The 27,813-nt window shown below is 42.0% G+C and overlaps 1 protein-coding gene across 1 annotated transcript in view; it reads right to left on the bottom strand.

Annotated features, from left to right (window-relative positions):
- The window catches only part of LOC128823303 (amine oxidase [flavin-containing] B-like), an 82,784-nt gene that overhangs the window by 12,271 nt on the left and 42,700 nt on the right, over positions 1-27,813 (bottom strand). The window contains exons 4-10 of the mRNA XM_054005547.1: positions 17,945-18,049; positions 16,401-16,492; positions 6,837-6,978; positions 5,464-5,613; positions 4,649-4,808; positions 3,478-3,574; positions 1,989-2,042 (exon numbers count right to left, since the gene is read on the bottom strand). Coding sequence (XP_053861522.1) covers positions 1,989-2,042; positions 3,478-3,574; positions 4,649-4,808; positions 5,464-5,613; positions 6,837-6,978; positions 16,401-16,492; positions 17,945-18,049 — 800 coding nt within the window. The remainder of the gene's footprint in view (positions 1-1,988; positions 2,043-3,477; positions 3,575-4,648; positions 4,809-5,463; positions 5,614-6,836; positions 6,979-16,400; positions 16,493-17,944; positions 18,050-27,813) is intronic.

Raw genomic sequence — 27,813 nt, 5'->3', positions numbered from 1 at the left:
ACCTAGGGGTCACAGTGGATGAGAAGCTGGATATGAGTCAACAGTGTGCTCTTGTTGCCAAGAAGGCTAACGGCATTTTGGGCTGTATAAGTAGGGGCATTGCCAGCAGATCGAGGAACGTGATCGTTCCCCTTTATTCAACATTGGTGAGGCCTCATCTGGAATACTGTGTCCAGTTTTGGGCCCCACACTACAAGAAGGATGTGGAAAAATTGGAAAGAGTCCAGCGGAGGGCAACAAAAATGATTAGGGGTCTGGAGCACATGACTTATGAGGAGAGGCTGAGGGAACTGAGATTGTTTAGTCTCCAGAAGAGAAGAATGAGGGGGGATTTGATAGCAGCCTTCAACTACCTGAAGGGGGGTTCCAAAGAGGATGGAGCTCGGCTGTTCTCAGTGGTGGCAGATGACAGAACAAGGAGCAATGGTCTCAAGTTGCAGTGGGGGAGGTCCAGGTTGGATATTAGGAAACACTATTTCACTAGGAGGGTGGTGAAGCACTGGAATACGTTACCTAGGGAGGTGGTGTAGTCTCCTTCCTTGGAGGTTTTTAAGGCCCGGCTTGACAAAGCCCTGGCTGGGATGATTTAGTTGGGAATTGGTCCTGCTTTGAGCAGGGGGTTGGACTAGATGACCTCTTGAGGTCCCTTCCAACCCTGATATTCTATGATTCTATGAACAAAGGTGTCCTTTTATTGCACAGAAACATAAGTTGTTCTCAAGTGCTGCAAATGTTCGATTGCACTTAATATGCTGACACGCAGTGAAACGTGGCATTTGGTGTTAATGATAGCCTGAAATGCTGAACACAATGGACTTCAAGCTTGCCCAGCTTTTATTGTGACAATCACCTCTTGTAGTTTCAGCCCGAAGCTTAAATGCAGATGGAGAATATCTGGTCTATTCCTGAAAAACGAAAGAGGCTCAGTGGATCAGTGCTGCTGCTGTAAGAGCTGGTGGAGTAATGCTCCACATGATCCCACTTTACAAAAGCTGCGAGAGCTCACATATCGCTGATTTGAGGACACCAATATCGTCTCTAATTGGGCTGACCATTACTGTTAAAATGTGTACTTGAACATAGAGCATCCCACGTTTTTAATTTTGAAAATACCCTGTCCACATTTAAATAAAGGTCTCCCCCCAACCCTGCCATATAACTTTAGCTTTGTTGATTAGTCCAATGAAATGCTGGGAATATTTTTGAGGGCAAAACTCTACTACCCTTTAAAACCTATTTTTATTTATTTTTAAACAATAGCAGGGAGGAGACTGCTATAACAAGACAGTGGGCTAGATCTTCAAGTGTGTTGAGCTCTGCCTGGCACACCAGAAGACACAGGGTCAAAGGTAGCTTTCTGTCACCTTTCTACCCCCTAATCCATAGGGCTGGTTCATCCCATGACAAACTGGAGCAGCCTCAAGGCTGCGCTAACTTACAAAGGCTGAAATGGCCCTCTAGGGTCTGATCCAAGATCACTAGGGTGCTGAGCACTCTGACTCAGCCCCTCCCACTTCTGGCACACTCTGAACACACCCACTCCACTGTGTGGGGACAGAGGAGCAGCAGTGGGGAGCATGGAGCTGGCTATTCTGACTTTATGCTACCCAGACACTCCCAAATACAAGAGGAATCCCCAGTTGCCCACTAAGTGAAGCTTTCTGGCTGTTTTCCACTGCCCGAACAGCTCAAAGCAGTCAAATGGCAGCTTGAGGACTTGGCTTTACAAAGAACAGATAGACGCCGCCATGCTTACTGCCATTTTGGATAAAGGCTTCACATGGCTCCTAAGGGAACAAAATGTAAGTGTTGCACTTTTGAAGTGACAGCGCTGTGAACTGTGCTTAGTTAATAGCCAACGTCCCTGTAATTATTGCATGCAGGAAATGTTTTGTCTGATATATGACGAGAGAGAGAGAGAATCTCTGAGAATTTAAAACAAAAACTTAAATTAGATCCTGTGTAAAACTATGGCACTTTGTTCTTACCTTTCTTCCTTTGTGAGATGTGTCAGTCTTCTACACTTTCGAGCGAGAATAAAACTGAAAAAAGAAAACCACAAACACAAAAAAGGAATGATGGCATCCATTATATATACAGTGCCCTTTAAAATGCTATCAGTTGGTGGCTTGATGATGCCAGCTTCTAATATTTGTCTCTTATCTTTAGGTCTTTAGTCTTTAGCTGGTGGCCACTTTCCAACCCTTTCAATTCTTACTGAGAAATTTGGCTATAAACTTTTCTTCAGTTCTGCAAGATTTAAGCTCAGCTTTCAGAAAGTTTCTAAAGGTCAAATCTTTATCTCAGGCTGTCTGCTGGAGAAATTTACTAGGGTTACAGTAACGGAAAAAGAGGAAACGTCCTTCCCCATGCAGCAGAGGGAAAAGTAACCACCGGGCAACAGTAGCCACTGCATCTTGTGCACTCTTCCTCCTGTGGGGAAGGTGTGGGGGACAGACTGGCTGGTGGATCTATGAAGTCACCTTTCTCCAGGCCAAGGCTTAATTTGTGCCGGGGCTTGCCAGGGCAGAGCCCTGGCACCTGTAGCTTGGCAGTTCATAGCCCCAGCACCTCTGGGCTTTCTGCAACAGTTATGAATGTAGAAAAATTGCTTGAGCCCCCAGCACCTAACTGGTTGAGCCCCGGCACCTCTTTCATTATAAATTAAGCACAGCTCCAGGCTCATTCCCAAACACCTCCTCCACAGGTGTGTGCCATGGCATTGGCGATGTACAGACCTCTTGCTTTGGTCCCTGCATGCAGGGAACCACACTCTGGTCAGGGTCAGAAGATCCATAGGAGCTGTTTCATGGCATAGTAAATCCGCTCATGACAGCTGCAGGATTTGATATAGTAATAGCAAATTACGAAGGCTAGTGTGGAATTAGGTGGTATGGCTCAATAGCCTTATATAAGGAAATGTTGCATTTCATTTTTGATTATTGGGGGGGGGGGGAGGAAAAACACATTTATTGGAAAGAAATCCCCTTTAATAGGGTTGGCTGAAAATTTTCATTTAAAAAAACGGGGGAGGGAGGGATTGTAGAAAATTTTAGTTCTTTTTTTTTTATTAAATGTTTGATTTTGGAGGATTTCCCCTGGACACCACCAACTCGCTTTACATTTTTTCCTCCTCTCTCTCCCCTTATCCTTTTCTTATTTTGACATTGGGGAGGCCAGGGACAAAAGGGACAGGGGTAGGGAGGGAAACAGAAATAAAACAAACATCTTTTCCCAGTTTTTTCCATACCAAGAAAAATGAAAATTAAAAAAAAAAAAGTGAAAAATTTTTAAAGACAAAATTTGGGGAGCAAAATACTGACTATATTTTGTGAAATAAAATAATTCACCACTTTTCGAACAGTTCTACTTTTTTGTTAATATTTTCAGATATTTTTCCCCAATAGTAGGTTTCCGTGTCTCCTCAAACCCCAGGCCCACAAAAATTAATGGACAATCGTCCCTCTTCTCTTTTACCCCATTATGGCAGGAACACTGCAATTGGGTTTGGTATCATCAAGTGTCATTCCAATCACAGCTTCCTCATCTTCAATGAGCATGGTACCACAGTAGTCTAAAAACCAGAGAGGAGAAAAAAATGGATTTTATTAATCCAGGTAATTTGGAGAACTATGACAGAGAAGGAGGTGAAACCACCAGTGTGGTGTGACAAAGAATATGACACCACTCTCTTGCTCCATGGAATTGTTCTGCCAGAGACTGTGTGCCCTGTTCCTCGGGCTCTGGGAAATACTATTTTCTATCTAGGTGAGATATTTTAGATATGGGATCCTGAAACTCTTAGCAACCTATTCCGGGCATCCTTAAAAAGCAGGGACAACATAAGGATATTCATATAATTGAATTTATGACCAAAAAGATGGTGTTATAACCGACATGATAGGGGTACCAATTAATTGCACAGAAACACACTGTTCTTGAGTATTGCCGGTGTTTAATATTTTGGCAAGCACACTAGGTTTTTATGACAGGCATATGCCAGATACAAAAGATTTCAGGATGCTTGTACTAAATGTTTTGGAAATACAGAGTACAATTGTTATTAAAAACATGGCTCTGAAAGCACCAGTTTTTCCAGAGCACTCTGGACATCTTTACAGTCATCTGTTACAAATCTACCCAAAAGCTTAAAGGCAAACAAAGACTGTATGGTGTGCAAGAATTAAAGAGGCACTGTGTTCAGTGGTGTCACTTTAAATGGTTTGGGAAATATTTCAACTTCCGCACTCCTAGGATCTCTAGCTGGCCAAGACATATGGCTATATGTTTTTAGCTACAAACTATTCTCAAGACAAAATTGTTGCAGTCATGCAGTATATGGCATAAAATCGCTCTCCATTATGCCCCAACTCCACCATTATGTTTAGGTAACTAATGGCAGAGATACGTCTCATTTCAAGATGTCACTGAAGAAAAATGGGGGACGGGGGTAAGGAGAACAACAAGAAACAAGAGTTAGTGTATCCCAACTTCTTCCCTCATGTCCTATATTCTCTCTCTCTCTCCCCTCCCCCCCTTTTTAGGACTCTCGGAGAAGTAGCTGAAAAGAGATGAAATCCCCTTTAATGTGGACTCTTGTATTAGCATAATATAATACAAAAGAAAACCCCCAATTAAAATGTAATACCCTTTTTCCTCCAGAAAGGTTCTTTGTAGTATACCATGCACTTGATGACTGAGCCCATGGGAACCCGGCTGATCAGCTGGTTTCTCATTGGTGGTAATGGTGGGTTGAAATGAATCTTCAAATCAAGAACTGGGGGAATGGCACTAATCACATACTTGGCCTGGAAAACAAATAGTACGTAAACGAAATACATTATCCAGTATTTGAGCCTCTCTCTATTACAGCTGGGGAAGCTTTACAGTATGTATGCTGACAGTAATATCTTCCAAAGCAAAGAAAGTTTGGCCTATAGCATGCAAGTTACAAAATAGACCTCTCAGGATGTCTTCGCTGTGGAAACTGTAAAATGACAACAAGTACTGTATAAATGACCATCGAATTGGGCAGCTATTCTTTTCTAACTGGTCAGAAGACTATTCCTCTTACAAAAGGGTCACTTGGCTCCTTTTTGACTGACCTTTCATTTTGTGGCTTGGAAGCTAACTCTGAAATGTTTCTGGAGAATGTTTCTCTTGCACTAAATTTCTATCATCATCCCTGGAGATATGCTTTTATTCTGAAGCTAACTGAATGCAAAGGAGCAGAAATAGTAAAGGAATGACACAAATACACATTCTAGAATTCTCTGCTTCTCCGGTGCCCATCCCAAGCTGTGTCACTGGTATTACTTAGGGAATAACAGAAAATGTGACTCCTGGTTATTGTGGCTCTCTTTTTTGTTATACTGTGCCTCTATTGAAAAGACGAATGGAGCAATTAAAGATTTAAAAACATACCCCTACAAATATTTGCTCTAGTGTAAGGTATTGAATTACCTCATATGATTCATGGTCTAAGGTCTCCACAATGACATTTTCACCTGACTGATCAATGCGGACTACAGGTTTCTCTAGCTTCACTCGGCCTCCCAAGCGTTCCATTAACTTCTCACTAATCTGACCAGAACCTCCAACAAACTTCCTCTCCTGGAAGAGAAAAAGAGACAGTTCAACAATGTGAGATGGACAAACTTGGTTTGGATAAAATAAGAATCATACAGAACTTTTGTTCTCAACACTCAAAATAAACCCAACTCCTTTTTGACCTTTTGGCAAGTTAGATGACTTAATTTGGAAAGCGTATTCCTAGTATTTTTTACCCTTTTGAGAGAAGAGACCTCTGAGCTTGCTGGGTCTGTTCACCAATGGGACCAAAAGTGCCAGAAATCTCATGAGAAAGCTGTTCTCATGTGACTTCCAAACCAATTCTGGAGATCCCAGAGGCTCAGCTAAGGTATGGATCAGCATTCAAACTTGTGAATGCTCAGCTGAAGACAGTCTCATTCTTTTTGGAGGTCTGCCCACCAGTAATAGTAACAATGATTGCCATAATTATACATAAACAGGCTATAAAAAGCAAGTAGCATGGTCCTGAAATCTGCCAGTAGTATTAATTATAACTAGAAATTTTTTAAAAACCCTCTCTCACAACCCTCTCTCACACATATCAGAGGTGAGCCAAATAAGTTCATTTCAATATAGTAGAGTGCAATTAAACGTACATTCATTTCGTGCAAGAACATTAGCCGATTCTTCCTTTTCTTCATGTGTGTTACTTGCATTAAATACACCACTTCACACACATTTTAGGGTTATATAATACATAAATACAGGCCTTTATCTTCATCAGACTGCTCTAATAGCCTTATGAACTACAAACATTGGAAAGATTTGATTTTAGTTACCCAGCTATTGGTGGTTGTGTTTCAAATATTAGTCTGTATCTATCTAGGCACTTTTGCAGTTCCCATCACCTTACACTACTTAAGTACCTCTCATATATTTAGCCTGTGAGGACGACAGGAAGTATTACTAATAGTCTCATTTTTCAGAGGCTGAACTAAGCGAAAGGGGGTGATCTGCCCAAAGTTAGAGTCAGGAATTGAACCCAGATCTCCTGATCCCCACTCCAGTGCCTGAACCACAAGAATGGCCTTCCACATTGATACAACCTGAACCCTATTCATACTGAAATCAAGGGTACCTACTGTTTCTATGTAAAGTAAAAACTATGGGAGTTTGGCTGCCCTGTTAATGCAGCAGTGAACAGTGTCTACGTGATTCTTGTCCTTCCTTTTAAAAACAAACAAAATAAACAAGTTTAAAGGGCTTCTGCCAAGAAATGTGCTGTGTTCTTCAGCTTACTGTACCTGCCCACCGTTGGTGGTGGAGAATATCCTGCCTGTCCCCCCACACTGCTTCACGTACCACAGGAACCAGAGAGCAGAGACCTCGTGAGGCTCAGAGGTGACATCCACATTCACAAACAGCGTTGCAAACCTCTTGCTAGCACTGCACATGGGATCAAAGTAAAGAGAGTATGTTACTATAAAAGCAGTAAGATGATATTCAACGCCTAGTCCTGTTCTCTAGCAACAGCGAAAGAAAGGAGCCTCGCAATCCTCCTCTGTCAGTGATATTAACACTATTTTCTTCTGTTAACCTCTGGAGACAATTGTCAGTCATTCAAGATTCTGGGAACAATGGAGCAAGGCCAGACAGCTCTAATGGGCTTTAAAGCTCTGCATATCAGCTACCTACTCCTCCAATCCCACCCGCTCCCCCCCCCCACCATGTCACCCATGAGACCTGCAGTCCTTTCAAGAGACTGCTGAGCTGGAATTGATATGCAAACTAGACACAATCAACTCAGGACTGAATAAGGACTGGAAATGGCTGAGCCATTACAAACATTGAATCTATCTCCCCTTGTAAGTATTCTCACACTTCTTATCAAACTGTCTGTACTGGGCTAGCTTGATTATCACTTCAAAAGTTTTTTTTCTCTTACTTAATTGGCCTCTCAGAGTTGGTAAGACCTGTTTATGTTCTCTGTATGTGTGTATATATATCTCCTCAATATTTATTCCACTCTGTATGCATCCGAAGAAGTGGGCTGTAGTCCATGAAAGCTTATGCTCTAATAAATTTGTTAGTCTCTAAGGTGCCACAAGTACTCCTGTTCTTTTTACGGATACAGACTAACACGGCTGCTACTCTGAAAGCAGTCCTTTCTGTTGCTGACTGTACCTGTCTCCCCACTCCTTCAGCCAGCCACAGTCTCCTCTGCTGTATAAGCTCCGGAACCCTTCAGGAATAGAGGAGTTTATGACGACAGTAAAGCTCAGGAGAGACTGTGAGAGAAGGTCCAGGTGGGTGGTGATCATTCTCATCCTTGTTCTGTCCACATTTTGGATGGATTGCCACCCAGCTGCCTCCTACTCTGTCCTTTTCAGAGAAGCAGCATGCAGGAAATCAGTCAGAATTCCCCTTTATGGGGACACACAGAACAAAGAAACAGCCTGGGGGGAGTTGGGAAAAAAGCAGAATGGCGAAAAGGCCTTGAGCAGATTTATGAGGCAGATTGACAATAAAGGAGAAATCGTGATGTCATTTGCACAGCCATGTAACTATGTTGTGCATCGGACCCTGGGCATGTGCAATGGCCTCTGCCGATGAGCATACATGTAGAAAAGTGTCACAACTAAAAGTGGACTGGGTCTGAAGTTTGATCATTGTTTTCTCTCTTACTGTTTGTGCTTTGATTTAAGAGATGACAAATCTACTGAGAATTATTAGAGATGAAAGATCTGTACAAGGTTTCAGGTTGGGTTAAAAGATGTGTGAATACAGGCAGAAGTAAACATTCTTTCACTGAACTTCAGTTACTCCCTCTGTCCTCACATTGCACATTTGTATAGGTGTATTAAAGCCATGTGAAGGAAGTCCCCTGTCTTCCAAGCAGAAGATGCTCATTTTAGCTGCGTAACACCACATGGGTCTCTGCGGTTACTGCTTTTGTCAACTGCCACCCAGAAAATAACCTCCAAAGCCAGTAAAAACTCCTGGTTTTAAACTATTTTCTCTTTTGTTTAGTCAAACATTTTTTAAAGCAAAAAGGCTTTTAAAAAATAAAAGCATTTAAGCACATTTAAATTCAATTCTTCACAGAAACAGCATCTTCATCTGCTTAATGAACAGACATTTCCACTGAAGCAAAAGGCTAAGAATGGAGTTGCCCTCCAGGGAGGCTTGACCTTTGATCTGCTTTTATGACTGTCCTTGACAGCCCGGGAATATTTGTATATGGGCAACCGCTGCAATAGCAACACGACAATTTGAGATGCAGGATCATTTGCATGTTTTGACCACCATATTTCAACCATTTATCAGCATCTTAACTGGGTGCCCAGCGCTCGCCAATAAAGTAAGCAATAAAAGAAGTAATCCTGTAGGGACTAGTGGGGGATTTTTTTAGTGCTATGTGATATTTTAAGCTACTGATTAGATACTTGTCCATGATATATCCATGTCATTGAGAAGAGAGCCACTTCTGGAGGCAGCAATTTAACAAAGATGAAACCTGGCATTTCAGTTTAGTAGAAAGATTCCTTGTGCCAGTGTTGTTATAATCCTTTGTTATAATCAGTTACTATATACCTTTGAGAAGATTAGGTGTAAAGTGGGAGTGTTGGGCTCTGAAGCTCTTTGAAGTAGTGATTGATCACCCCTGCTAATGTGATACTACCACATGTGCATGTTTAGTGGCTTCATGCTATTTCCTCTGTTAGCCACTGAGAAATTGCATGCAATCTGTGCCTATAAAGATTCTACCTCTCTTCCTTTAGAGCCATAAAAAGGTTCAGATGAAACAGGCATTTATTCAGTTCTTATTTATATATTTTGTAAATATGATCAGCTCTGAAAGAGGTTTTATTATATTTAATGGAGGAATAAATACATGTATATTAATATTTTAGAAATATACTTTTAGGCAATGATCTAATTTTTCCATAATATTTTGCCACTTTGCCATTATTTTTGGTATTTCAACACCACAATTTCATCTATTATTTCACATGGAAATGGCTGTTTGGTTTCAATCATTAGCACACAATGCTATTTCAGCATGAAATGGCAAACTAAAGCAAATCTGCACAATCTGTCAGACAAAAGAAAAGAATGGAGGATTACCCTTCTGGACCATTGCATTCTAGGGATAGGAAAACTGCTATGGCATGTAACCTAACTTTTGATTGCACATGGCAGATCAAGTTTAGATGCACATATGAAATCTGAAAAGCATCTTGGAATTAAGACAGGCTGACAATTATGTCAAAATTCAGGTAAAATGTCAAGTCAAATTCCATCACAGATTAGAAAGATGTGACTCTCCTTGCCTGGTACTGTACGATATTGTGCAAGATTGTACAGGGTCTCATTTCCAATTTAAGAGGCTGGATCACCTATAACTATGTATATCAAAGATGGCTGAGCTACACCATGCATTAACAAACACTATGCTGAAGTTACCTACCAAACATTTTGAAAATGCACATTGTCCAATTCAAGTAACATTTCATTCACTCTTATTCTGTTTCAGTTGTCATGGATGATGATACCAATGAGAAACTCTCTGAAGGCCTTTATGCCATAGTATACTCTACTGGATACCTGAATGCTTTTCTTACAGACAGTACATACACACTTAAGTCAGTAGCATTTACTATTGTTGCTCAAACTTATTCTCCATAGAATTTGTCTAAAATGGTTTATTCCCAGGGATCTTCCCCTTCAGGACTTCTTTCGGCAAGATCTATGGATAACTGATTGCAGTACAGTTAGACGCCTTAGGATTTTGTTATTTATGTTACATTTCCAAAGGCACAAATAAAGGCAAAAACCATAGGAAAGTTTTGGACAAGAGCCTGTTGCAACTGTATTGTGTGGAAGGCTAGGGTAGGAATTCCACCCATTCACACTTCTGGTCGACACTATGAGTTTAATTCAAATTTAGCAGCATTAAATCGAATTAACCCTGCACCCGTCCACACAACGAAGCCATTTATTTTGAAATAAAGGGCTCTTAAAATCGATTTCTGTACTCCTCCCCAACGAGCGGAGCAGCGCCAAAATCGATATTGTCATTTCGAATTAGGGTTAGTGTGGCCGCAATTTGATGGTATTGGCCTCCGGGAGCTATCCCACAGTGCACCATTGTGACCTCTCTGGACAGCAATCTGAACTCGGATGCACTGGCCAGGTAGACAGGAAAAGCCCTGCGAATATTTGAATTTCATTTCCTGTTTGCCCAGCACAGGAGAGCACAGGTGACCACAGAGAGCTCATCAGCACAGGTAATCATGCAGGCCGATAATCAAAAAAGAGCACCTGCATGGACTGTACGGGAGGTACTGGATCTGATCGCTATATGGGGAGAGGATTCAGTGCTAGCAGAACTTAGTTTGAAAAGACGAAATGCCAAAACTTTTGAAAAAATCTCCAAGGGCATGATGGAGAGAGGCCACAATAGGGACTCAGAGCAGTGCCGCATGAAAGTCAAGGGAGCTCAGATAAGCCTATCAGAAAACAAAGGAGGCAAACGGTCGCTCCGGCTCAGAGCCGCCGACATGCCGCTTCTACGCTGAGCTGCATGCAATTCTAGGGGGGGCCGCCACCACTACCCAACCTCTGACCGTGGATTCCGAGGCGGGGGTAATGTCATCAGCCACACCTGAGGAGTCTGCGAATGGGGAAGAGGAGGAGAAGGAGGAGGACGAGCTTGCGGAGAGCACACAGCACTCCATTCTCCCCAACAGCCAGGATCTTTTTCTCAGCCTGAGTGAAGTACCCTCCCAAGCCAGTACCCAAGACCATGACCCCATGGAAGGGACCTCAGGTGAGTTTACCTTTTAAAATATAAAACATGGTTTAAAAGCGTTTTTTAATGATTAATTTGCCCTGAGGACTTGGGATGCATTTGCAGCCAGTACAGCTACTGGAAAAGTCTGTTAACGTGTCTGGGGATGGAGCGGAAATCCTCCAGGGACATCTCCATGAAGCTCTCCTGGAAGTACTCCAAAAGCCTTTGCAGAAGGTTTCTGGGCAGTGCAGCCTTATTCCGTCCTCCATGGTAGGACACTTGACCACGCCATGCTAGAAGCAAGTAATCTGGTATCATTGCATGACGAAGCCTGGCAGCGTATGGTCCCGGTGTTTGCTGGCATTCAAGCAACATCCGTTCTTTATCTCGCTGTGTAATCCTCAGGAGAGTGATATCACTCATGGTAACCTGGTTGAAATATGGGAATTTAATTAAGGGGACAGAGATGGCCCTTCCTACTGGGCTGTTTGCCTATGGCTGAAAAGAAATCCTTCCCTGTAGTAAGCCAAGCGTGGGGAGGGGGGGTGGATTGACACTAAGCTTTTCACGTGTGGCTAGCAGGGATCTTCCCTGATACCAGCCACGCAGTGGGGCGAGGGATAAAGTGATCATCCCAGATAATTGGATGGAGGGGGGGGTTAGTTTGTTTTCTGCTTCTGAAGGTTAACAGGAAAACCGCAGCACTCAACAGGCTTTGCTTGGTATGTGGGAAAGGAGGACACAGAAGCCCAAAGACAATGGCTTACCATGGCCGCATGCAAGCCGAATTCTATTGCCTGGACCTGCGTCTGTGATCTCTAGCAGCAAAGCCACAGGCACTCAATATTAAGAGGCAAAATGCGACCTTGCACAGAAATCACATGTGCTATGTAATGTTAATAGTGTTGTTCACCGTGAAAGAGTATAAGCATTGTTCTGTAAAATGTATCTTTTAAAAAAATTCTCTCCTTTTTTCCCTCCCTCCAGCAGCTGCAAATTTTTCAAGCCTCCCTCCTCCGTCCCGAAGGCTATCTCAGATAAGGCATTGGAAAAAGAGGACGCGAGACGAGATGTTCGCAATGAAAGAGCTTATCTGAATGAGTGGAAGGACACGGTTTCAAAGTATAGGAAAGATGCCAGTGAACGTGAGCACAGGAGGGACCAACATGAGGACAGAAGGGACCAACGTGAGGAGAGGAGAGACGCTCGAGATGAGAGGTGGCGGCAGGAAGATCAAAGGAGGCAGGATGCAATGCTGGGGCTGCTGCGTGAGCAAACAGACATGCTCCGGCGTCTGGTGGAGCTTCAGGAACGGCAGCAGGATCACAGACTGGCACTATAGCCCCTGTATAACCCCCCTCACCATGTTCCATAGCCTCCTCACCCAGACGTGTAAGAACGCGGGGGTGGAGGCTCCGTGCACCCTCCCATTCCACCCCAGTGGACAGCCCAAGCAAAAGGCTGTCATTATTTTAACCTTTTTTTAGTGGCCCTTTCCTTCCCTCTGATCCGCCTCCCAAACCCCACCCGGGCTACCTTGTCAGTTCTCTCCCTCTTTTTATAATCAATTAATAAAGAATACATGATTTTTAAACAATAGTGACTTTATTTCCTTTGAAAGCAAGCTGTGATCGAAGGGGGAGGGTGGGTTGTCTACAGAGAATGAGTCAATAAAGGGAGCGGATTTTCATCAAGGAGAAACAAAGAGAACTTTCACACGGTAGCTTGGACAGTCACGAAACTGGTTTTCAAAGCTTCTCTGATGCGCCTCGCTTCCTGGTGTGCTCTTCTAACCGCCCTGGTGTCTGGCTGCGCGTAATGAGCAGCCAGGCGATTTGCCTCAGCCTCCCACCCCACCATAAACTTCTTCCCCTTACTCTCACAGAGATTGTGGAGCACACAGCAAGCAGCAATAACAATGGGGATATTGGTTTGGCTGAGGTCTGAGTGAGTCAGTAAAGTGCGCCAGCGACCTTTTAAACAGCCAAATGCATATTCCACCACCATTCTGCACTTGCTCAGCCTGTAGTTGAACAGCTCCTGACTCCTGTCCAGGCTGCCTGTGTATGGCTTCATGAGCCATGGCATTAAGGGATAGGCTGTGTCCCCAAGGATAACTATAGGCATTTCAACATCCCCAACCGTTATTTTCTGGTCCGGGAAGTAAGTCCCTTGCTGCAGCCGTTTAAACAGAGTAGTGTTCCTGAAGACTCAAGCGTCATGAACCCTTCCCGGCCAGCCCATGTTGATGTTGGTGAAACGTCCCTTGTGATCCACCAGTGCTTGCAGCACCATTGAAAAGTAACCCTTGCGGTTTATGTACTGGGTACCCTGGTGCTCCGGTGCCAAGATAGGGATATGGGTTCCATCTATCGCCCCACCACAGTTAGGGAATCCCATTGCAGCAAAGCCATCCACTATGGCCTGCACATTTCCCACAGTCACTACCTTTCGTAGCAGCAGCTCAATGATTGCTTTGGCTACTTGCATGACAGCAGCCCTCACAGTAGATTTGCCCACTCCAAATTGATTCCCAACTGACCAGTAGCTGTCTGGTGTTGCAAGCTTCCACGGGGCTATCGCCACTCGCTTCTCAACTGTGAGGGCTGCTCTCATCCTGGTATACTGGCGCTTCAGGGCAGGGGAAAGCAAGTCACAAAGTTCCATGAAAGTGCCCTTACGCATGCAAAAGTTTCGCAGCCACTGGGAATCGTCCCACACCTGCAACACTATGCAGTCCCACCAGTCTGTGCTTGTTTCCCAGGCCCAGAATCGGCGTTCCACGGATAAAACCTTCCCCATCAACAACATGGTCTCCAAAGCGCCAGGACCCGCGGTTTGAGAGAATTCTGTGTCCATGTCCATGTCCTCATCACTCTCGTCGCCGCGCTGCCGTCGCCGCCTCGTTTTTCTGGTCCTGGTTCAGCATAAACTGCACAATAATGTGCGAGGTGTTTACAATGTTCATGACTGCTGTCTTGAGCTGAGTGGGTTCCATGCTTGCCGTGGTATGGCGTTTGCTATGTTCACCCAGGAAAAAAGGTGTGAAACAGTTGTCTGCTGTTTCTTTCATGGAGGGAGGGGGTGAGACTGTACCCAGAACCACCTACGACAATGTTTTTTGCCCCATCAGGCACTGGGATCTCAACCCAGAATTCCAATGGTGGGGGAGACTGTGGGAACTATGGGATAGCTATGGGATAGCTACCCACAGTGCAACGCTCCGGAAATCGACGCTAGCCCCGGTACATGGACGCACACCGCCGAATTAATGTGCTTAGTGTGGCCGCATACATTCGACTTTATACAATCTGTTTCCAAAATTCGAATTCTGTAAATTCAGATTAATCCCGTAGTGTAGACATACCCACAGTGAGCATGTGGCCACTAGTGGCCGGTTGAAGCTTAGAAAGAACATTAAGTGTCCATTTTATAGCTGAAAGGTAGCAAATCACTTCCTTTAGCTTAAGCAGGCACAGGTCTGTTTCTAGAGCTGTAGGCTCATCCTGGTTCTAGCTCCTGGGTGTAGTTTATTTAGTAATTCTGATAGTGTACTTCTAGAAATGGGTCTAGAAATGGGTCTGCTTTAGAGCAGCACCAGGCTATAAATTTCTTATGTATGATGAAATCTAGTCAAACTGTTCTTGAGTTACAGGCGAAATAAAAATTAATGTGATGTATGCATAACAACAAGCAGTATTGTCAGTACCTCCGTGCTATATAAGGTACAGTGGTAACAAAAGCGGCCACTTGGGTGTTCAGGTAATTCAGTCTCAGTCTCAGGACTGTATACTGAATTCTTATAGTGATTGTAGAAAATCAGCTGGCCTAACACTAAATAATTGAAGGCAATATCTCATCCAAAGTTCAGTACAGGAACCTGGCTACACCAGAGCATATCTGTTTTATTGCCAAACATTCAGAACTTCCGACTAAACCAATTACAAAATCGGAGTCTTGTTAAATCTCCTGTCATCTGACCTGGAAGCATTACACTAGACTCACCAAAAAGCAAAAGCAAATAATATTTTTGTGCACAAAAACTATTTACAAGAACAACAGAAAAGCTACAAATTTGCCACGATGAAGCAATACCACTATGAAGATTCAAGTCTGTAACTGTTTTGTGCTGTTTGTTTGTTCTTAAAACTATAATATCCCTAGATGCTATGCTGCCAGATTAAATTCCAGGATTTAAGGGTGCTGCTAGCTATCAATAGATATCTAAAAACTACATATCTGAACTTAACTGTCTCTGATTTCTGGAATGCCCAAGATACATACAACATAATTTCCAAGTTTAGTGCATGAGGCAAGCGGATATTTTTCAGTTTGTCCAAAGAGGCCTGATACACAGACAGCTGAATCCAGTTATAAGCAGGTCATCAGCAAATTAAATAGAGTATATAACAAGCAGAGATGTTACCCATGGTTTCAATGCTAGCAAACATTACGTTTTCATCTGATCTTTATTTGAGTTAAAATAATGTATGGAAAATAATGGGATGCACTGCGTATTTGCTCAGATATTATCGTTATCAAACCTGATCACCATTTAGAACCCTCTGCTCTTCTTCCCAGTGAAGTGAACTTTGAAGGTCATATTAATGAGGATGAGCCATGGACGTTCAAGCATCAGTGTCAAGCCAAGGCAGTATTTGGATGGGACGCCTCCAGAGAAAAACATCAAGTGCTGCAAGAAGTGTTATTGGTGATTTGGTAGGTCTCTCTCTCTCTCTCTCTCTCTCTCTCTCTCAGAGTTAGCACTGATTCAATGCCCCATCATAATGTCAGTGAACACTGTATTTGTCTTTCAGATTAAAATGTAAAACCAATATCCTGTTCATTTGTGGTCATTAAACCTCTTGGCGTATTTCTGCAAAAGTAGTGTTAGCTGTGGTCAAATTTCAATGGGGATAATTAGAATCCGCCTACTCCAATTACCCCTGGCACTTTCAATGGGACAATACTATTCCTCACTTCCTGTACTTAGCTGTTGCTCTGCACAGTTGGCCTGCAGCACTATCCAACTATAACCTCTTATACACTTTAATATTAAAGTGATTCTTACTTTGTCCAACAAACTTTGTCTATGAAATCTTGCATAGACATTTTGTCCCATTCTTCTGCATGTGGTGCCTTCCATGGGGCTTCATTAGGAATCTATGACAACATAAGAACAGCGAATATTCAGTAACAAAATTGCACACTGTGGATATGTCTTCACTACATACACTAGACTGGCACAGCTACATTGTGCAGCTATGCTGGCACAACCCCATAGGGTAGACGCAGCATACATGGACAGAAAGGATTTTTCTGTTTGTGCAGGAACACCACCTACCTGAACCTGAACGGAAGCATTCTTCCATCAACACACTGATTTTTTTCAGGAATTGGCTTAATGGTATAAAGGACGGGACTAGAAAAGTGATCCAGAAATTATGCCTTCCCAGATTTATACTAATCATTTTTATTGGGACAAAAGGTTTCTTCTCAGCACTTACCTGAGCTTTCTATTCCAGATAAGCCTATTTCTATTTTAACTTTATAGGCAGAATTCTTACATACATTTTTAGTGAGAACACTTATTTATTTGAGTTAAAATAACGTATGGAAAATAATGGGCTGCACTGTGTATTTGCTCAGTTATTATAGTTATCAAACCTGATCACCATTTAGAACCCTCTGCTCTTCTTCCCAGTGAAGTGAACTTTGAAGGTCATATTAATGAGGATGAGCCATGGACGTTCAAGCGTCAGTGTCAAGCCAAGGCAGTAAAATTCTGCTTTTCTGAAAAACACCAGCCCTTCTCCCTTTTACAATAGTAAACTTGTCTCTTAACACAGACTAATTTTTAACTGAGTCAACTGATTTCACATTAAAATTAGAAGATACAGACTGTGATTTAAGACTCTTTTTTAAAACAAACTGTTTAAAGAAAAGACATATTTGAATAATTTTCTCTGATCAGTCTATATTTTTGCTATTTTAGTATTATTTATTCTAAAAACACCGAGGGGGTTTTTAAAGGCAAGAGCGCAACTCTTATGGGTAGAAAAAATATCTGAGACGAGAGTCAGTCTTAGAAGCCAAGTAATAGAAAATGTATTATGATTGAAACTGAATTAGTGCCTCCAAAATAACAATGCAAGACTACAGTTACAAGCTCACCTGCAACTTCAGAATTCTGTTAAATGTTCTTGCTGGAAATTTACACAATTTTTAAACAGAAATAAAGTGGATTGAGCAGAAGATTAAAAAAAAATAGACTAAAATGTTGCCTAGTGAGGTAAAATGCTGTGCTGGATTTACAAAGTGTGTAATTCTACAGCTCCCCTGTTTAGTGTTTTGAAGCACCTGCACTTTCCTTTTTAAACACTCCTAGCTCAACAGTATAGTGAGAACCAGTGTACATCACCTTTAACACATACTTAGCTGGTCAAGTTAGTTAAAGCCTCTGGGGAAGGAGTTTAGCATATGTTAAAGGCAGTGTGCCTTGCCTACACTAGACTATTAAGACATGTTAGTATGTGTCATTTAACATGTGCTAACATCACACCTTTGAATCCCACACAAGGGCTAACTGCATTGGATAACTGAGCCTCTACACACCTCCTTTCCCATTTCATCCATCGTCCTCCATAGATTGTTGAAATCTAAGATGACAAAAGGGTTCCACATAGTAGGAAATGCACCCTTAAAGGGATAACTTTTACCCTAAAAGAAAAAAAAAAGTATAATCAGAATACAATTTGTAAAACTACTCATTCATGTGAATGACCACAACCTCAATGTACATAAGTTAGTACTGAAGACTTAAACGGTCACCAGACAGCTCCAACCAGTACACACAGTAGTAATCATTTGACAGATTAGTTAATCAGCTGCACATGAAAGTAAAATTAATAGGAAGAACAAATGATAAGATTGCTATAACCTTGTATCTTTAAAAGCCGAGTAAGTAGGTTTGAGACTGACACCTCCAACCAAGACAAAAAGCAAGGTTGTTAAGGCCAGCACAAAAAGCAGACAGCTTTGGAGTGTTGGCATTTATTTGGGGTGATCAGTTTTGTACTGTATGTTTATGTTTGATTACATTTTCTTTCCTAAATGAGATTTAAAATGAATAACAATATAATATTTTTCAAAGATACAATATTAGTTTTCTTCAAAATCAAAGCAAAGTGACTGTGATAGGAAGACTATCTTGGCCATAGCTCGGAGCTTTTCCTTAAACAAACACAACAATTTATAGTTTCAAAAAGACTAATTAGAAAGGTAGCATTTGTGAATCATTAATCTTTATTAGCCATCAATATTTTCCACAGTATTTTTGGTATATATATGTTTCATGGAGATAGCCTAACCAGTATGGAAGTCATATTTCATTGGCCGTAAAAGTATTTAATAATTAGATTTTACATGTAGTTATTACTATGAAGTAAGGAAGTCTGGCTTCATGGAAGGAGTGAGAAGATGGCTAATTTATAGATACTATTTTGTTTGCAGGGGATTTCCCTGGTTGTTTTTGTGGCTGGCAGACTTGATAGCTGTGTGAAGCTACTAAAAGTCACTGACCTTAGTTATTCCTTTCCTCAAAAAGGCATTCCAGGGCCTACTGAGAATATTCTCTGGTAAGAACACTACAGGTTATTTAATGTTGCAGGAATATACAGCCGTGGTGGGGGGGGGAAAAATCACACTCATGCATTTAAGATGGTATTGCAGCAATAGGAATACAATGGATATAATAAATTGTAATAAACATTTCCTACCGTGTCCCACAAAATGATTACTGGAAACAAATTCAAATTGATTTGTATATAAGCGTTATAACATGATTAAAATGGTAAGAAATGGACAACAGTGTATCATGTTGAGAAGTGTCTATTGGACTGTTGTATGCAGCAGTCTTAGGTCTGGTTTTATTTAACCTCTTTATCAGCAGTCCGGAAGAGGGGATAAGATGCAAATTAGTTAAATCTGCAGCTGTTGCAGACACTAGAGGGTGCAGCAACACAACACAACATAAAGGGACCCTGAGAGATTAAAAAAGTTGGATGGAAATAACAAAGTGAAATACAACCTTGAAAAACACAAGCTAACAACCTTTGAGGAAACCTAATTCAAAGGGAGGGAGTTACTTAGAAAGCAGTAATGTCAAAAACAAACCGAAGGGTGATAGTAATAGCAAATTGCAAATCAATTTGTAATGAGATAGAGCAACAAAAGACACAATGCCATTTTGGACAAGATGAAAGAGAGACTGTTTTCGGTACAGTGTTTGTAAAGACACAGGGAGCCTAGTGGAAGACAGCTGGGAAGGCTTGTAAGCAAAACCAAAGCAATACAAATAGGAGGAAAGCAGTGGAAGGAGTTTGGGGGGGGTTTATTTTATTTTACATATGGACATAACAGTTATGACTAGGGATGCCTGAGAACATCATGTCCTTTCACAGTAACTTGCCATGTGGGGAATTTGTTGTCAAAATATGCTGTTTCATCACAGCCAAAATGTTTTGCAAAGACATGTCAGTTTTGATGAAGTTTTTGTTAAAAAGGTTTCTGAGCTCCAGGGTGGATTGTCCAGTCACTTCCAGAGAGAAAGAGAGAGAAACTGATGGAAAACTTGACCTTTTCAACCTGAAAACTGCTGTTTTATTTCATGAAAACATTTAAAAGGTTTTTATTTTATTCCAAAGAGAAACAAAATAAAAAAAAATTGGTGGTGACTGGAGGACAACAATTCCATTTTGTGGTAATCTTTGAGATTTCAACATTTATTTTCTTTCTGCACCGCAATTGGCTGAAGAGGAACCTGGGCAACAGTGAGATGATGCTCAAGAGGGAAACACTTGGAAGATCTAACTCCCACTATCACCTTGCCCTTCATTGAAGGAGTCTGCTCTTAGATTATCAAATCTTTCCACGATTTAGGGAGGCTCCTATCCCACTGTAAAATGTTGCAGTTGCAATCAGTACTCCTGCAAGTTTAACAAATAGGATATTGCTGAGAAGAGTGTTCTCCATAAAGTGTTGTTGTTTTTTGCATGGGCTTACTTTAAGCCATGAGGATACATTTTCAGCCTCCTAACTATATACATGTGTCATAACTATAAAGGGAAGGGTAACAGCTCTCCTATGTACAGTATTATAAAATCCCTCCTGGCCAGAGGCTCCAAAATCCTTTTACCTGTAAGGGGTTAAGAAGCTCAGGTAACCTGGCTGACACCTGACCCAAAGGACCAATAAGGGGACAAGATACTTTCAAATCTTGGGGGAGGGGGGGGAAGGCTTTTGTTTGTGCTCTTTGTTTGGGAGTTCATTCGCTCTTGGGACTGAGAGGGACCAGACATCAATCCAGGTTCTCCACATCTTTCTAAACAAGTCTCTCCTATTTCAAACTTGACAGTAAACAGCCAGGCAAGGCGTGTTAGTTTATCTTTGTTTTCTCAACTTGTAAATGTACCTTTTACTAGAGTGTTCATCTCTGTTTGCTGTACTTTGAACCTGAGGCTAAAGGGAGGTCCACTGAGCTCTTTAAGTTTGATTACCCGGTAAAGTTATTTTCCATGCTGATTTTACAGAGATGATTTTTACCTTTTTTCTTTAATTAAAAGCCTTCTTTTTAAGAACCTGATTGATTTTTCCTTGTTTTTAGATCCAAGGGGGTTGGATCTTGATCCACCAGGAGTTGGTGGGAGAAAGGAGGGGGATGGTTAATTTCTCCTTGTTTTAAGATCCAAGGGGTTTGGATCTGTATTCACCAGGGAATTGGTGAAGAGTTTCTCAAGGCTTCCCAGGGAAGGGAATCCACTTGGGAATGGTGGCAGCGGACCAGATCTAAGCTGGTAGTTAAGCTTAGAAGTTTTCATGCAGGCCCCTACATTTGTACCCTAAAGTTCAGAGTGGGGAAGCAGCCTTGACAACATGAAATTATAATCTATAACCTTACTATAACATTACTGTAACAATTACTATAACATCACAATATCAACCATGCTCAGTGCATTAAGAGCCTTCCGAAGACACCCAACATGACAAACTTTGCATTGGATACCACACAATCATTTCATAAAGATGAACCTGGGTGTGTAGGGTGTTCCCCCAAGGTACACAGCATCACAGTAAGTTTATGCATTTTTTTTAAAAATCCACCATTGGCCAGACACAAGATTCTGGATTAGATGGACCTTTGGTCTATACTGTTACAATTGTTAATTGTTCCTTTGAGGTGGGATACGTCTTTGAGTTTTGCAGGAAAATTAGCATAGCTACAAGAAAGTTGCACTATTACATAAACTAGGTGTCACAGGGTGGCTGGCCCCTGTAAATGAAGTAGGTCCAGTTCCCTTGTGCCAGAACAAGTATTCCTTGTTTGGCCAATTGAGAGGGTGGGGCAGATGCTGTTGGCTATGAAGGATGAGGAAGAGACTCAACGAGAGGATGTTCCAGTGACTCAGAGCAGACTGGTTCAGTCAGGGGCAGGTGAGAGTTGCTAGAGAGCAGGGGACTGGAGGAGTCCCAGAAAGAAGCAGAAGGTGGTTCCTGCGAGAAGGCTGAAGGCAGCAAGAGCGAAGGGAACTGCCTGCTCGCTCTAAGCCAGAGCCAAGGGCCAGAGAGTTCTGAAGGCAGGGGAGCAGCAGAGGCGCTTACCCACTGACATTGCCAGATTTGGAGAGCGGGACCCATAGGAACTGTAAGAGGACCTGGGAGAGTAATGGATGCTCCCCAGGCAAGTTCCTGCTGGAAAAAAGCAGGGTTGCACTCCAGCTGGATGGCTGGGGTGGCTGTCATGGGACAAGAACAGGACAGGACTGCACTGAAGAGCCAGGGCGTGGTGAGAGATGCCAAGGAGGTATGTTGCATGTATTGTTTGGCTTATGCTGGGGGAATTCTGAACTATGGGGCTTTTGTTATGACTTGTGTGCACAGGACTCTTGTAATAAATGAACCCAACAAGGACTATATTTATACTTGGGAAGATGCTTTGTACTATTTCTGGGGAATCTGAAGGAGGGAAACTGAGGCAGGCACACTTATGCCACAGCCTGCAGCAGGAGGGCATTCCAGGAGAGGTGCCCAGTGACACTAGATAACGCTTTTCATTCAAAAAAGCTGCATTTGAAACATGTTGGCAATTTCTTTTAGCCTCTCAGGAAAGCCATAATGCTTAGCATTATCCTATTAATAAATAATTTTTACAGCAGTGAAGACAAACTTGACTGTGAACCTAAACGATTTTGGAATGGTGGAGCTACATTTCACAAGTGTAAATCTTGTACCAGTCTTCCCTAAGAAAGTGTAAAACTGTTCTGTTTCAAGCACCTTACATTTTCCAGGCCTACAAGCATGAAACACACGTGCATGCTGTGTTCAAAAAAAAAACCAAGACAGAAGCAGACAGCATTCTCTTTATTCTAATTATTGATTTTGTTCTGCGCTTCCTTCTCCACCTGAGGCACTTCTGTTGGAGTTATCCCCTCTGAATTAACTCAAGTCTCATGAGTTCCCTATAATGCTTCTGCTGACTAACAATATACTTAAAATATTCTTGTTTTGGTATTCTTCTTACTCTTTTATTGTATTTGAACTGCAGAAAGGGAGAACTCAAACGTGTCTCCTGTGCAGAAAACTGTGATGCCTGATTTCTCATATAGCACAAGGGTATTTCAGTCTGGATAAAGAACAACAATTCTAGAACTAAAGATGCCTTAGATGCAAGCTATGTAAATGTACGTGTAAGCCATGCCCGCTCAGTGTGGCACTCTGCCCCCGTCTAGTAGTGGCTAGACCAGCTAGAGAGATTAATGAGCCTGTTACAGCCCTGGCTAAGAGAAATGCATCTTCTAGCTCTGGCAGTAGAGGCTTATGCATTAAGATCAAGAGGTCCTAGGTTTGCTCCCTGCTGCCAACAATCCATCCAGGGGTATCAGTATTACATATGCACTGCTATAATCATTCTAGTTTTAGCTTACCATGTAGGGCCATCACTACTGATGCCAAAGGCTTTCCAAAGAAAGGCCAGGCCCACAGATGAAAATCATGTGCCAGGATGTGCAAACTTTTTACCTCTTTCCATTTCTTTATATATAACCATGTGATCAAGTCAGACTGGCATCAGAAATATAACTTCAAATGTTACTCCATCTGTGTATTTAATTTCACTTCTCAACATCAGTACCAAAATGCCCAAAGGCATGGATTTTCAAAGGCATTTTATTCATAACTCCACTTGCGATTTTGCCAAAAATAGAGCCCCGGTGAGAACAGCAGAAGCTGGACCTGCTTCACTATAGGACTCTTGGCTGCTTTGAAAGGTTGATGCCATGTTATACAGTACCAGAGGATGTTGAAGACTCTGACTGTACAAAGGGGAAAAAAATGTAACAAAACCAGGCAAACCATCAAACGTAGACACAAACAAAAAGAGAACCAAAGAGCTTAAGGTAAAGTCTCACCAGACATTACAACCCCAACCGGGGCTCTAAAAGGAAATTATTCCATGCATCTGCTTTGGGAAACAGCATTACAAATAATGCCTTGCTTAGCTAATATAAGGGCTATAGGTGTCAGCCTCTTGTGCACACCCATTCTTAGATTATATTAAGCCCGTGGCACAAAAAGAGAAAATTGTAGTCACGATAGAATCATAGAAATGTAGCATAGCCACAGTAGGGACTGCCTGAATTGGGGGTGCAGAGGTTGTGTTCCAGGTGCTTTCTCCTGGGAGCAAACAGAGAGAGAGAGCATGGAGTAGGAAGAAGGAAGCCATGAGTCTGCCCTTTCCCCCACATTCCAACCAGCAGAGCTTGCTAGTTACAAGGGAGAGTAATGGGAGGATTTTCTATTGCACCCCACAAAGTGGTGTTGCCCATTACTGTCCCCTTCCAGCAGCTAGGGGACCCCAATGAAACTATGCATCTCTGAGGCACAATGCCTTCTGGTGCTTATGCACCACCCCTACCATGAGTAGAGTGTTAAAGAATGATGAAGCAGCCCTTTGTCTGTAAGATATTAGAAGTGGAAGCCATGTGTCCCATTCATCTCTAAAACACCATACCCATTTATCTTAAATAAAAATAATCTGTTCTTATTCTAAGACAGTGGTTTTCAACCTGTGGTTGAAAAATCTATCTCTAAGATTTCCAAAAGGGGTCTGTATCTCCATTTGGAATTTTTTAGGGCTCCACAAATGAAAAAAGGTTGAAAACCACTGCTCTAAGAAATTGCATGTAATGTGCAAAGCATTCTCTGCATCATGCTACCATAGTTATTCCTTCAGCTAAACTGTCTCAGCCCTGGAGACATAGGTTCTAATCCCACCACAAATGTCACCTTATAAATTGATTCATTGCGATGTATGTTTATAAGTATGTGGTGCCCTGTACTGATTTACAGCATGTGCACAATCATACAAGTTCTCATCCCTGCTTAAAAATGAGTGATGTCTGATACAGCCAGGAACAAGGTGCAAGAGAAATATGGTAAAGAGCTATGTCAGTACGAAAATTCAATCTATATAAAACCACTGTTTCTCAGCTGCAGCTCTACAGAATATATCTGGAAATTTGCACTCACTTACACAATGAGTAAGACACCTAAAATTGCGCAGAATTTGTCACTTAATTCCTTTGCAAACATAACTCTTATTAAAGCATGCTGACTAGCAAACCAAGCCATTTACTGCTGTTATGAACAACTAGACCTACACATACAATTTTATTAGAGTTGCCAAAGAATTGTATTTCTTATTAGAAAAAGGCCAGTTTGAACTACAAGCTCCATTCTCTCTCTCTTCTTGTTCTGGACTCTATATGTTGAGATAATTAGTTACCATACTCATCTGTACGCTATAAATATACAGCTGGAGTAATCAATCTAATTTGAAATATATACATTAATTCCATATAAAAATATGAACCAAAAAGACCACTGAAGTTGCAAAGTCAAGCATTCAGTTAGGAAATAAGGTCATCTATGCAACCTTAATTTGGCCCTCTTGCACATATGCATTAGAACAGCTTTTAATAATTTGAGCAATTGATATTAATTCTAGTTCACTAGGATTGTCAGTGTTTTGTAAATGGTGATACGCAGGAGTATCGCCATTTTACATGCAACATAACCAAGCACATACACTTGGACAGGGGTGAAAGTAACTTACAGGACTTACCAGTACGGCCGGAGTCCTGAGCGGTGGCGTGGCCTCAACCGGAAGAGGCTGGGCCTCTCTCAAGATTTAAAGGCCCTAGGGCACCGGCTGTGGCTGGGAGCCCCAGGGCCTTTAAATCACTCCGGGGCTCCCAGCTGCAGAGGTGGCTGGGAGCCCCTGGGGCTCAGGGGCAAATTAAAGGGACCGGGGCTCCGGCTGCTGCGAAGCTCCGGGCCCTTTAAATCCCCACCACAGCTCCGGCAGCCGGGCTTGGGCGGGGATTTAAAGGGCTCGGGGCTCCCCGCAGTGGCCGGAGCACCAGACCCTTTAAATCCCCACTGTGGAAGCCGGTGCAGTCCAGCACGGCATACTGGCTCTTGCCGGTATGCCGGACTGGACCGGACCGGCTTACTTTCACCTCTGCACTTGGAACAATCATTCTGAAAGGCAGTGGAGTTAAGTGGCTAAAACTGGGGTCTGTCATATTATAGACCTGAATTCCATTCCCTGTTCTGCCAACAAGTAACCTTGTACAATCTCTCAGAGCCTTGATTATCTCATCTGCAAAAGGTGGAGTAGGGGAAAGGATACTTGCCTGCCTCCTACAGTAGGATTATGGGGCTTTGCTTTATAATAAGCTTTTTGAAGTGCACAGAATTAATATCAATCAGTGGAAGAAGTGTTACTAGAAATCATTGCATCTGGAATTGCAAGCCTTTCTTTTTGCGCCTTTCTATGCTTGAATAAAAATGCTTTCAAAATTAAACCCATTGAAAATGTTTGCTATTTCATTCCATAAAATGAACACCTTTGTGGGTGTTTTTGGATTTTTTTTTCTTTTCTGTTCTTTTAAAGAAGAAAAATGTGGGGGAGAGGAGTTTCAGTTTGGGGAAAAAATCATCCTGGGTTGACTCGCTCGTAAAGAGATAGGGCCACTGTGCAAAACCAGAAAATATATTTTATTTAAAACAGAAGAGAATGTTGGGATCACTCGAATTTTTAGGATACTCCAGGCTCTGAAATTTGTTGTTTAAAAGTGATGCATGACACCAGATCGGCTCCAACAGGCATGTGTGAAACCCACAGGAATCAAGCAGCTGTTCCTGTATGAAATAAGCATTTGTCTAGTCTCCGTTTCTATGATGATGCTTAATCAGCAATATAAGGAAAAAAACAGTTATTACAATCGAGTGCAATTTAGGCTTTGCTCCAAGCAGCCTGGATTAAACAAGCTGAGTGAATACTATGGCTGCTTATCCTTATCTCCTAGGAAACGACTCGGAAAGGTTCCTTCCATTCATCTGCCAATTCTAATTAATCAAAAGCCTTGTTTGCTCATGTAATTTTTTCTTATTCCTTCCACCCACACACAAACCATAAGGGCACAGTTGCCAGAGTTCAAGTAAACTTCACTGATTTAGCATCTCTGACCAGATCTGCTCTACAGACAGCGCTGAGAGAAGTGACCATGTACTGTACAACTTTGCTTTTGCAATTCTGTCTGTACATCACATAGCATCTTTCACCTCTGCTATAATACTTTCATTTGTTAAAAAAATCTAACTGTGAATTCACCCTTTGCAATCATTGCCAGATGGCCAGCTCTGGAAAGTGAAGATGTCCATTTAGCCACAGGCCAGGGCCAAAGTAGACAGCACAAGAGCAAGCTTTCTACACATGCCCATCAATGATTGCTACCTCAACTACAACATGGAGAGAATCAAGCTTGGGGGGGGTCAGACCATATTTTCGTCTCTCTCCCCATTCAGTCTTTGGCCTCTCTGTTGAGAAAGTTAATGAAGCTAACTGTACAAGGGTGTTTTTCATGATGTGGACTGCTACCTCTCCCCACTCTTGAGACCATTTTATAGCTGGGGAAAATGTGAGCTGATGACCTAGAAGTCAAAAAGTTCCATACCCCATTACCAATACCGTCAACCACCAAGTCCCTCTGTGATCATGTAATTTAAAAAGTGACTTTAAATTTATTTGGCTTCATTTTCAAACCACGAGAGGCTCAACTTCTGAAAAGACGGCAATTGATTCTATTCAGTAGTCTAATTCCCACTTGCACACAGTTTTTCAATTAAATATTCCCCAATAAATAAGGCCAGGGGGAAGGAGGGATGATGACATTTTGAGTCTATCACCTATCGCCAACAGCAACTAAGATTCTCACATACTTTAATTACAATGCATTCAGAGAAAGAAAATATACACTAAGAAAAATTGCTTCAATTTCATCTAGTCATTTAAAATCCATTTAAGCCATTATACTCTAAGCTATGCTAACAGAAACTGCTATTAATTTTTGCAAAGCAGGTCA

This window comes from Malaclemys terrapin, chromosome 1 (genome assembly GCF_027887155.1).
Source record: "Malaclemys terrapin pileata isolate rMalTer1 chromosome 1, rMalTer1.hap1, whole genome shotgun sequence".
NCBI lineage: Eukaryota > Metazoa > Chordata > Testudines > Emydidae > Malaclemys > Malaclemys terrapin.
The sequence above is the reverse complement of the archived record's forward strand: the minus strand, read 5'-3'. Positions and strand labels throughout refer to the sequence as shown.